At 47.8% G+C, this 12,506-nt stretch overlaps 1 protein-coding gene across 4 annotated transcripts in view; it reads right to left on the bottom strand.

The window, feature by feature from the left end:
- Positions 1–12,506, bottom strand: part of LOC307201374 (excitatory amino acid transporter 2-like) — a 31,452-nt gene that overhangs the window by 3,690 nt on the left and 15,256 nt on the right. For 3 of the 4 annotated variants that reach the window (XM_079950526.1, XM_079950528.1, XM_079950527.1), the window contains 8 exons: positions 11,384–11,536; positions 8,811–9,061; positions 8,505–8,682; positions 7,344–7,470; positions 5,246–5,479; positions 4,086–4,280; positions 3,363–3,497; positions 1,345–1,558 (listed from right to left, as the gene is read on the bottom strand). In XM_079950526.1, coding sequence (XP_079806652.1) covers positions 1,345–1,558; positions 3,363–3,497; positions 4,086–4,280; positions 5,246–5,479; positions 7,344–7,470; positions 8,505–8,682; positions 8,811–9,061; positions 11,384–11,536 — 1,487 coding nt within the window. Of the gene's footprint in view, positions 1–1,344; positions 1,559–3,362; positions 3,498–4,085; positions 4,281–5,245; positions 5,480–7,343; positions 7,471–8,504; positions 8,683–8,810; positions 9,062–11,383; positions 11,537–12,238; positions 12,380–12,506 lie in introns of those variants that run through there. The other variant, XM_079950529.1, reaches the window with a different exon arrangement.

Raw genomic sequence — 12,506 nt, forward strand, 5'->3', positions numbered from 1 at the left:
TGAGGAACGGCTAAGGGAGCTGGGCATGTTTAGCCTGGAGAAGAGGAGGTTAAGGGGTGATATGATAGCCATGTTCAAATATATAAAAGGATGTCACATAGAGGAGGGAGAAAGGTTGTTTTCTGCTGCTCCAGAGAAGCGGACATGGAGCAATGGATCCAAACTACAAGAAAGAAGATTCCACCTAAATATTAGGAAGAACTTCCTGACAGTAAGAGCTGTTCGACAGTAGAATTTGCTGCCAAGGAGTGTGGTGGAGTCTCCTTCTTCGGAGGTCTTTAAGCAGAGGCTTGACAACCATATGTCAGGAGTGCTCTGATGGTGTTTCCTGCTTGGCAGGGGGTTGGACTCGATGGCCCTTGTGGTCTCTTCCAACTCTATGATTCTATGATTCTATGATTCTGTGCCCCTTTACAAACCTATCTCTTTGAAGGCTCTGCTTTTCATTGGAGCTGCTGTCACTATTAAAAAGAGACCTTCCTGCCTCACTTTAGTGAAAGCAAACAGCCCCGTTTTATTTTTCCAGGCATGCAGGGAGTGGGGAGGAAGCTGCTTTTAGCAGACATTTGCTGCGAGAGGGACTTCTCTCGTACGCAGAGGTCCCTGTGGATGCAGGTTCCTCCTTATCCCCTCAGCTGGTGGGAATGGCAGAAAGAATCGTATTGCTAGCCTTATGCTTGAGGCTTCTCAAAATGCTGAGTGCCGGGCCAGCAAAGCCCTTTGCACTGTGGATTTACCCAGAGATGGGATTCAAAACCAAAGAGGCCAGCACTATAAAGGCCCTGCTCTGAATCTGGATCTGGCCCTCAGTGCCACAATGGTTCCCTATTACATACAGACACAGTAGGCATGAGAATAGAAGCCCAATACCATTGTGCCCATGACCATTGTGCCTAAGGGATGCGGGTGGTGCTGTGGGTTAAACCACAGCGCCTAGGACTTGCTGATCAGAAGGTCGGCGGTTCGAATCCCCGTGACAGGGTGAGCTCCCGTTGCTCGGTCCCTGCTCCTGCCAACCTAGCAGTTCGAAAGCACGTCCAAGTGCAAGTAGATAAATAGGTACCACTCCGGCAGGAAGGTAAACGGCGTTTCTGTGCGCTGCTCTGGTTTGCCAGAAGCGGCTTAGTCATGCCGGCCACATGACGCCGGCTCCCTCGGCCAATAAAGCGAGATGAGCGCTGCAACCCCAGAGTTGGCCACGACTGGACCTAATGGTCAGGGGTCCCTTTACCCTTTACCTTTACCATTGTGCCTGGTCTCATGTCCAGATGTTCTTATGTCCCCAGTGACTGTCGGCTTCTCCCAGGCCCACTGAACATTCACCAGGAACGTTCTCTTCCTCACCTCTTCCTCGTCCTGGCTGGGCAAGACGGTGTAGCCAGACCCGATGGAGCCCTCCTGGTGATTGGCCAGAGCCTGCAGCTTAAGGGTAGTGGGGTCTGTCTCAAGCTCCTCCCCCCTTCCATCAATGAGCGCCAACTCTTTCTGGGAGAGGAAATGGACGATGCCGGCACCAAAGGAGTCGCCTACCACATTGATGGAGGTCCTCATGCGGTCCCTGCAAGGAGGAGGGAGGAAAAAAGGGAGGAGGGGGTTAGAGCAGGCGTCTTCAACCTTGGCCCTCCAGATGTTTTTGGCCTACAACTCCCATGATCCCTAGCTAGCAGGACCAGTGGTCAGGGATGATGGGAATTGTAGTTTCAAAACAACTGGAGGACTGAGGTTGAGGAAGCCTGGGTTAAAGTGACCTGGTCAAGGCCTACCATTGCCTTCACTTCCCACCCTTCCATTGTCCTTGCTTCCCACCTATCTGCTTGCATGTGTGGTCATTATGTTTTGCCATCGCTGGAGCTTTCTGTCCGTTGGACAGCCTACCAGGAAGAGAAGACCTCTCTTGAAGGAGCTGCTTCACAGAAAAGACCACATCATGTTGCCTCGTACTTCCTTGGGCCAGGCCTGGGCCAGCTGCCCTTGTCCCAGGCCTCGGAGGGCTGAGCCAGTCATGGGGTCCACCGGGGGCCTCTCAGGCCTGTCATGCCTAGAACAAGAATCCCACCCCAGGCCTCAGACAAGTTCTGTACAGGCCTGCCTTGAAAACTAGGCTTCCCAGTGGTTTCAGGGCCACATTCAGATGTGTACATCACTAAATGTCGAGAGTTGTACATAGGACTAGAAGGATCTGTCAGTTTCGGTTTTCATGGTTTCTCCCTTTTGCAATCTTAAATTCAGTTCTCTACATTTCTCCAGCTATTTGAAATGAAAATTTGAGCGGCGTTTTAATGCAAATTTTCCCCTAATAAACACGTTTGTAAACTGTTTTAACTAATGCACACATTTTTGCAGGCATTTTCTCCTAATATAATGCATTTTTGGGGGGTATGTGATCTTTACTGATAGTCTTTTTCATGCACTCTTTCCCCTAATATATGCTTTTTTGTAAACTTTGTTTGATTGGAAAACTGCATTGCAGAATTCAGGTGAGTGAAAACTGAGAAGGATGGCGGTTCTTGTTCTCATATTGTTTCAGAAAGTGCAAAGTTCATTTTTTTCCTTTGCTTTTTCTCTCTTTTGCAGGTGTGAACGGTACTGAAAGTGGGATTGTGTGTGACTGCCCCAATGGCATCACGAGTGCAAATCCGGATGAATTAGTAATAAAAAGGATGTCGGGTGGGGTGGGTGGTCCTGCAGAATAAATCCACCACAAAGGCACCCTTATTGTTAAAGAATAAACCCACCTGTCTGCAGGGACCCTTTACTTACAGGGCCGCTGGCATAGATAGATAGATAATTTATTACGGTCGGAGACCAGCTTATAAAACACACTTGGGGGTACAATCCCAGAAAGAAAACAAACATTTAAAACAATGTACAGCAATAAATTTAAAATTTATAAATGCTGGCATGCTTCAGAGCATGGTTCCCATGAGACGCAGCTACCGAGACAATCTTAATTTGCTCAGAACTCTAAATTTGCCTCTATAGGTATAAATTAACATATGCAAATTCCACACATTTTTCTAAAAATAAATAAACAAATTAATGCCTGAGGAGATAAAAAGGCAATGGATGAGGTTCTTCCCCTTCCCATTTTATTTGCACAACAACCTTGGAAGGTATGTTAGGCTAAGAGGCTGTGAGTGGTTCAAGGTCGCCAAATGAGAGCTTCACAGCTGAGTGGGGATTATGGACCCTGGTCACCCAGGGTCCTAGTCCAACACACTAACCGCTATACTGCACTGTCTCTCAGACGTGTTGTGGGTTGGTGTTTTTTAATGACCCTGAAGGGGGACATTGATGTCGTGGTTTGACCACACTCCACTACCGCCTTCCCAGACCAAACCCCTGCCCTTGACGTCACTCACAGTAGCCAGTCCACAGCAATGAGGAGGCTGATGTCCTGGGTCGGGAGTCCCACGGCTGTCAGGATTAAAAGCATGGTGACCAGCCCCGCACTGGGTATACTGGCTGCCCCTACACTAGCCAATGTGGCTGTTAGGCTGTGGGAACAGAAAAGGAGAGAAATGAGGTGTTCGTTCACATTTATAGGCTGCAGAGCATCAAAGCAGCTTGTAAAATTTAAAACAAGTAAACAAAGCAATTATTAAAATAAGCAGAAGGCAGCTGTAGCTCAGGGGGCCGAGCACCTGCTTGGCATGCAGAAGGTCCCAGGTTCGATCCTCTGCATCCACAGGTAGGGCTGGGAGAGACCCCGGTCTGAAAGAGGGCTAAATAGACCAGTGGTCTGACATGGTAAGAACATTTGGGGATGTTTTTGCCCACCAAAACTGTGGGAAAAGTCTTGGACAAATACTTTGGTACAGTGCTAGCTTTAATGGCTCAAGTACGAAAACCCCGTAGCAAAGAAGCTATACAAATCTTTGCTGGAGGGAATTCCACAATCGGGTGCCACAACCAAAAAGGCCCTGCCACTACTACTTTTCTGAAGGCTGCCAAACCGCTTAATAAGCGGGCAATTTTGTATGTGAAATGAGATCGACTCTCCTGCCCTTGGGGTGAGTTACGTTTGACCTGGGCACCAGCCAGCTCATGGGGGGGGGGGACACAGGCCTACCAAGTCACCTCACCTGACTGTTGCGATCTGTCCGCCATCTAAGTGTATGCTGTTCATCTGTGCAATGAAGATGGCTGCCACAGCCTCATAGAGAGCGGTGCCGTCCATGTTTATGGTGGCCCCAATGGGCAGCACAAAGCGGGTCACCCGCTTGTCGATTTTCAAGTTCTCCTCAAGGCAGCGGAAAGTGACAGGCAGCGTCCCGGCGCTGGCATGCAAAGGAGGCGGCAGGGGTAGCAGGGACGTAGGGAAAAGTGATTTTAAAAGCTGCATGTCAATATGTAATTTCTCCAAAACTCCCCTACCTCCTCATTCACCCGTATCTGGACGCATTGTTTACACACCCTGTAGCTGACAATCCTAAAGGCCCAATCCATACTTAATTTGAGTAACATGGCCGCTGCTGAGGTTGGCTGCTCCTCTCTCTCCAAAGAGAGGAATTTGATCCTGAGGATTTCCACCCTGAACGCTGCCTGGCAAGAAGAGAAATGGGGGAGGCCAGCAACCCACCCGCCCATCACTGCCTGCTGACCTTGAGGCCCATATTTCGTTAAATTGGAAATGCCAACTTACGTTCTTGTAATTCTGCTCGTTTAGCGTATGACAGAATTTCTTAGTTGTCTCTTGGTCCTGTTTATATGTCTTTTTGAAATTTTTGTATACTATTTTTCTCTGTACATTTGCATTAACTTTTCCCCCTTGCTCTGGGACTGAAAACACTCCATGAGGAATAATAATAATAATAATAATAATAATTTTATTATGTATACCCCGCCCATCTGACTGGGTTTCCCCAGCCACTCTGGGCGGCACCCAACAGAATATTAAAAATACAATAAAACATCAAACATTAAAAGCTTCCCTAAGCTTCCCTATAAAGGCTGTAAATAAATAAATAACAAACAACTATATATACACACGCACCCTGAACATGTTCCATAAACCACGTGCCAACATACACCCAAGTTCGTAAATTAACAATATGCTTAACTGGTAAGTATTTTTTAAAAAAAGATAAATACTATTTTATGTAAACCACATAGAGGTTTGTTTTTTTAAAATAATAATAATTATGTGGTCTATAAATTTTCCCAAGTGAGCAGATAAATGAAATGTCCATCACCACATAAACAGTGTCTGCTAAAAAGGAAGCCATGCGAGAGCTGCCCGTACCTGGAGGCTGTGCCAAGAGCCGTAATCCAGGCCTGGAAGATGCCAGCGTAGAAAAGGAAGGGGTTCTGGCGCGTGATGACGAAGAAGATGAGGGGCAGCACCATGGCACCGTGGATGACCAGCCCCACAATGACCGTCACCATGTACATGCCCAGCTGACGGGCCACCATCTCCAGGTCTTTGATACCGGCAATCTTGCCGCAGATGAGGGAAGCGATGCCAAACGGAGAGTACCTACATTGAGGAAGGGGACGTTCAGAAGACTGGCAGATGCTATCGCAGCAGCCGAATGAGCAGCACACAGATAGACTACGGAACTCCCTCCCACAGGAAACAGGTATGGCCATTGTCATGGACTGGCTAGACACAGAGGAATGGGGGGAGGCACCAGCTGGGGAGCCCCCTGAGGGAAAAAGGCTCAGAGCCAGGGGATTAATGGTGGGGCGACGACGAGTGGTCAAAGGGAGAAGACTGGGATGAGTTGGAAGCTGAGGAAGCAACAGGGTTTAGTGAGCAGGAAGAGTCTGTGGCAGAGAGCAGTCCAGAATCAGAGCAGGGACAGAAGCAGGAGAGGAGGGAAGCCAAGATGAGTCAGGCTGCTGAGGAGGCAGTGAGAGAAGCACCATTGCTCAGGTAGAATCCTATCCAGAGTAGGAAGCCTTGATGGCTAGGCTGGACAGGTGGGGCCACTTCAACCCCTGGGAATCCTTTGTTGCTTCACATGTTCCTCTAGTCGACACCCCATCCCAGCTCTCACCACATGGGGGAGTTGTACATGGAGATACAGGAGCTCATTTCTACATCTGGGTGGTGCTCGAATTAATAGGGGGGCAGGAGTCAGAGGGACCCGGGCCTCCCTATCTTTCATGATGGCCCCATTAGTGGAAGGGCGGGGGGAGAGGGAATTAGTGGTTAGTTTGAGTGTGTTTCAAAAAGGGTCCCCTAACCCCCACCCCATTATTTGATCACTGCCTTTACAGTGTTTCTCAACCATGTTGTTGGACTGCAACTCCCATCATCCCTGACCACTGGTCATGCTGGCTAGGAATGATGGGAGTTGTAGTCCAACAACATTTGGGGACCCACAGGTTGAGAAACGCTGCTTTAGAAGCTTTCAACACCTGCTTTAAAGACAAGCACTTTCTGGGTGCCTGGCACAGCCTACTCGACTTCTATGTTTGGAAATAACCAGGTACAAGTGAGACCTGCAACTCAACACTTCTTTGTGGAGGTCTTCTCCTTTAGGGTTCCAGCCAGCCATGCCCTTTGCAGGGCACTCCATTCCAGACTAATCCCTCTCCCACACCCTGGATGGTTTCCCTCAAGCCAATCAGATGCTGCTCAGTGTTCTGTGGCCAATGGGCACACTCACTTTTTATTTTAGGAGTCTCCACCCAAGCTTTTTAAAATCTGCTATTACCTCCCTCTTAACTATAGTATAGCTAAAGCTAGGGTTTCCCAAGTGAGAGCTGGACCACAAAGAAGGCTGATCATCTAAGAATTGATGCTTTTGAATTATGGTGCTGGAGGAGACTCTTGAGAGTCCCATGGACTGCAAGAAGAACAAACCTCTCCATTCTGAAGGAGATCAGCCCTGAGTGCTCACTGGAAGGACAGATCGTGAAGCTGAGGCTCCAATACTTTGGCCACCTCATGAGAAGACTTGACTCCCTGGAAAAGACCCTGATGCTGGGAAAGATGGAGGGCACAAGGAGAAGGGGACGACAGAGGATGAGATGGTCGGACAGTGTTCTCGAGGCTACCAGCATGAGTTTGACCAAACTGTGGGAGGCAGTGGAAGACAGGAGTGCCTGGCGTGCTCTGGTCTATGGGGTCACGAAGAGTCGGACACGACTAAACAACTAAACAACAACAACATTACCTCCCTCTTACACTTAAATAATGCTATTTTGGCTATGTAAGGCTCAGCATTCAAATAATGATTTTGCTGTTGCTGTCTCTGATGGCAAAAAACAACAGCAATAAACCAACAGGGCTGTAGTTCTTGCTTCCATACTTACAAGGAAACTGGCATTGATTTTTTTTTTAAAAAGAAATGAATCTCTAGGTTGCATATCTGTATATGAGTCTCTCTTACCACATGATCATAGAGACCAGCTTCATGATGATCTCGTTGAGGATGTTGAAGAAGTCGGCCATGGGCTTAGCCTGCTCGCCCATCTTCCCCATGCAAATGCCAAAGGCAATGAAGAAGCCAATCAAACCTGCAAGGGAGGGGGGTGAGGAGAGAAAGGGGGGATCAGAGAGAAGGAGGGATCTCTCGCCAACCCTGTGCTCTGTCTCCCCAATAGAGGACGCTGAATGAACAGTTTAAAACACACAAACCCACCTACCTCTCATCTCTCACCTGCACACCAGATGCAGGTAGGAGGAGGAGAGGTGTGCTTAATTTATGTTTATTATTAAAAATGCTAAATTTCAAAATTGAAAACGGAAATGTCAAAACAATGTTGAGTTTGTAAATTTCAAATTTCAAATCTGAAATGTTGAAATAACATTGAGTTTGAAAAACGTGTAAAACATGTAAAAACGAGTCTTAACCAATGCCTTTTGAAGGCCAAAAAAAGGATTAAGTATTAATGTGCCAAATTCAATTTCTTCTCTGCTTTTCTACTCCTCCCCTATTTTATTTATTTGTTTTTGAATCAATGTACTGCCCAATTAACAGTGGGGTTTTTTGGGGGGAGGGGGCACAACTTTAAAAACCACACAATTAAAACACAAATATCCAAGGCCTTGTCTACACGTGTAGAGGATGGTGTCCAAATTCCTAGGTGGTAGAATGGGCAGAACCATTTCAGACAGTAGAGGGGAGATCACAGTTGTGAATGCTCCCATATTATAAAGAAACAACCTAAAGCAGAAAGCACTCACAGCAAAGAGAAGGTTGAGACCAAACCTTTCCTGCTGATGTCCTGGGTCCACCCTGCTCCTCTTGTTTGTGTGGTTTTGGCAGGGAGTTTCCCCCCTGGGGAATAAAATGCCATCCTCTACCTGCAGCCTGCAGTGGTACGGTCCTTAATTCCCACCATCTCAGGCTTCTACCACTTCATTCTGCTGCATGAATAGCATTCATGACGGAGGACATTCTAAAAGCATGCATATATAGTTTTGAAATTTAAAAATGATTCCACGTGGTGTGGCTATGACTGCGTGAGTTGTTTGTCCACAGCACCCTCCATATTTGCTCCTGGTCTCTGCCAAGCTCTTCCACTTTTGCTCTTGACCAAAGTCTCACCCAAAACGTTCATTCCAGCCTTGAACTCCAGCTGCTTCTGGGTCACGGTGCTGGGACCCACGTTGACCTCCGTGATGGTGGTGTTGAGCACTGACCCACTGGCGTGGACTATCTGACTCACGTTTTCCTTACGGACCACAACCGGGGGCACAGGGATCTTCGTTGAGACGGTTTGGATCTGTGTGAGAAAAAGGCGGCATGGTAGGTGGAGAGGGCGGTTTGGAAGCAACCAACCACTGCCAAACCACTGTCCCAGGCCCTGCCGGCCTTTGCCTCCCTGATCCATACATTTGCTACTTGCGTTACCTGCTGGAAACAGGCTTGGACCAGGTTTTCGGGGAACAGGTTCCTGATCAAGTCCAGAAAAGCGTCCAGACTGGAGACCTCCTCATTCCTAGTCATCACCGTGGGGGATTTCTTGAGTTTTGGGTTGCCGGGGTGGATAGACAAGACCAGAATGACGCCCAATATGGCTGCCACCACAGTGGTGGACATGTAATAAACCATGGCGCGAGTGCCCATGCGCCCGCTGGATTTGGCATCGAGGCCGGCCAGACCTGCCCACAAAACACATCACAAGAGGTTACGGGGTCAAGGGATGGAGAGAGGCCACCCTGCCTAAGCCCATCCTCCATGGAACTACGTAAGAGGTGGACAGACCAAACAGAGAGTCACAAAGAAAATAATAGTTGGAAGGAGAGGAGGCAGTTGCAGAATGGTGTCTCAGGGAGTGGGACCAGCTTCCTTCTGCTGCTCATGATGAGCCATACACTGGGATAGCTAAAGGTAAAGGACTCCTGATGATTAAGTCCAGTCAGATTTGATTATGGGGTGTGGCGCTCATCCCCGCTTTCAGGCCAAAGGAGCCGGTGTTTGTCCGCAGACAGCTTTCCAGGTCACGTGGCCAGCATGACTAAACTGCTTCTGGCACACGGAACACGAGTGCCAGAGCGTATGGAAGTGCCGTTTGCACTGAGATAATGAGCATACAGGGGACGCGGGTGGCGCTGTGGGTTAAATCACAGAGCCTAGGGCTTGCTGATAAGAAGGTCGGTGGTTCGAATCCCCGCAACAGGATGAGCTCCCGTTGCTCAGTCCCAGCTCCTGCCAACCTAGCAGTTCGAAAGCACGCCAAGTGCAAGTAGATAAATAGGTACCGCTCTGGCGGGGAGGTAAACGGTGTTTCCACACGCTGCTCTGGTTCGCCAGAAGCGGCTTAGTCAGGCTGGCCACATGACCCGGAAGCTGTACGCCGGCTCCCTCGGCCAATAAAGTGAGATGAACGCCGCAACCCCAGAGTCGGCCACGACTGGACCTAATGGTCAGGGGTCCCTTTACCTTTACCTAATGCGCATACAATACAATAACAAATCTGCATCTGATGTAGAACAAATTGGGGTTTCTAACACACATCTCTTATTGGCAAAGAGAGGTGTACAAAGACCTGGTCAAGGAGAGAGCCAGCGTGGTGGTTACAATGTCAGATTAGGACGTGGGAGACCAGAGTTTGAATCCCCACTTGGCCATGAAGCTCACTGAGAAACCTTGGGCCAGTCACTGCCTGACACCTTAACCTAGCTGACATGTAGAGCCCCTTCACACACCAGTCAAATGCACAGATCAGGTGGCATGTTCACTGCATGTGTTGATAGTGATAGGGGCTGGTCTCCCACAACTAGGGATGGGGGAGGAGTTTAATTCAGTTCACATTTTAAAGACGTATATTTACGAAATAATATGTGAATCAAAACACAGCTGTCCTACAAAATTCACACTTATTCAGATTTAGCAATGCGGTTCTCCAACCAGTGTCTACAAAAATTCATATATAGGGCAGAGTGTGTGTATAAAAATGAACATATTAGTGATGATGGTGCAGTTGGACATAACTATGCATGAATGCTATTTAGTGCACAACAGGATTAAGACTGGAGAGTTCTGTTCCTATACTCAGCTAAGCCATGCCCCCTCACTTCCATGAGGTAGGAAGTGAAGCAGCTTCTCTTCCTCTCACTCTTTCCATGCCATTTAACTGACCAAGGATGATGTGTCTAAGCAAACTGCAAGCTTAGAACACATATTTTAAGCTTTCTGTATTTTCTACCCAAGAGTATTCTGCCTGTGTTCACCTTGCTGCTACTAGGATAAATGCATGAATCTGACCTTTGGAGCATTTTGTAAGTAAAACATTTAAAACTTACTTAACAGTGTGTGCTCTGATCATTGCAAGAGGAGTAGAAAATGGGTGAAGTGCTGTATGCAACTAAACAGGATAAAAAGGTCTAACAACCTATATTCCTAATGCTATACTGCTGCTTGACTTTTGTGAGCTTAAACTCTACTCCTGGGTGCTCCCGCCTGCTGGAGAGTGACCCTGTGTTTTCAGTCTGGGCACCCAGCTGATTCTTTTGTTATTTAACTCACACAGGGATCACAGGGACTGATATTTTCCTCCTACAAATATAACATACAAAAATGCATTAAATTAGGGGAAATTGCTTGCAAAAATATGTTTGCCAGTCAAAAGTGCTTATAAAAATGTGCTTGTTAGGATAAATTTGCTCTAAATTCCTGATGATTTTTCATGATTGCAGAAGTGTGGAGAACTGAATTTAAGACTGGGAAAAGGAGAAACGGAGAGAAATGAAATTGACCGATCCTTCCAACCTTTCCCACAACCCTCTCTTACATTCTTTCAAGGCACGGGGGGCTCTTATGAACTCACCTTGGGTGCCATTTCCCCCACAGTTTCACAATTTGTTCCTTGTTCCTTTCAGCGAAAAGCCAATCTCTTGGAAGGCCAGCTAAGCTATACAGAGGCTAGCGCCCCACTTCTGAGGTTTGAGATCTGGAGCCATTTCTCCCCCTCCCCCTCTCACCTGAAATGAGACTGGATATCACAAGAGGCAAGATCAGCATTTTCAACATGCGCATAAGGATGTCCCCAGGAAAAGAAATCAGCATGATCAGGTCGCTGTCGAGAGGTGGGAGCAACCTCAGGAGACCTCCAAACAGAGATCCCAAAATCACTCCTGAAACGAAGAGGAAAAAGAGAAGGTCCCAGGATATTTCAGAAGTAGCTGTCACCAGGTTGAGAGCAGGACTAGGCTCTTTATCAACAGGGGGTCCTTTATCAGTGGTAGCACGAGGGTTGGGCTTTGGGGCAGATGTCCAAGGTCCCATGGAGCCTAATGAAAAGGAGGGTTCTCCCAAATGTAGCAGGACAGAGAAGTAAATAAAGTAATTCCTGTGACCATAAAATAATAATAATAATAATAATAATAATAATAATAATAATAATAATAATAATAATTTATTTATACCCCGCCCATCTGGCTGGGTTTCCCCAGCCACTCTGGGCAGCTTCCAACAGAATATTAAAATACAATAACCTATTAAACATTAAAAGCTTCCCTAAACAGGGCTGCCTTCAGATGTCTTCTAAAAGTCTGGTACATCTGGTGGGAAGGTGTTCCACTGAGCGGGTGCCACTACCGAGAAGGCCCTCTGGCTGGTTCCCTGTAACTTGGCTTCTTGAAGTGAGGGAAGCGCCAGAAGGCCCTCAGCGCTGGACCTCAGTGTCTGGGCAGAATGATGGGGGTGGAGACGCTCCTTCAGGTATACTGGACCGAGGCTGTTTAGGGCTTTAAAGGTCAACACCAACACTTTGAATTGTGCTCGGAAACGTACTGGGAGCCAATGTAGGTCTTTCATTTACCACAGACCCCATTTACCACATGTCCGCTCACCCCTCTTGGTGCGGCGGCATTGAGGGATGGCAGAGGCTTCACTGGGGCCCTGATGTGGGAACTGGAACTGCCATGCCCTTCCTGATAGGTGGTGTGTGTGTGTGTGTGTGTGTCAGAAGCCTCGCCCCCCCCCCCCAATCTATCATGAACTGGATCCTAGCTTGCATCCTGATTTGGCAAGAGTGGATACAGGCTGGGACTTGGGCTGTGCCAGGGGGTGGAGCCAATGGAGCGCGGAGGCTTTCCCTCAGAA

Source organism: Podarcis cretensis, assembly GCF_951804945.1.
Source record: "Podarcis cretensis genome assembly, chromosome: 13".
NCBI lineage: Eukaryota > Metazoa > Chordata > Lepidosauria > Squamata > Lacertidae > Podarcis > Podarcis cretensis.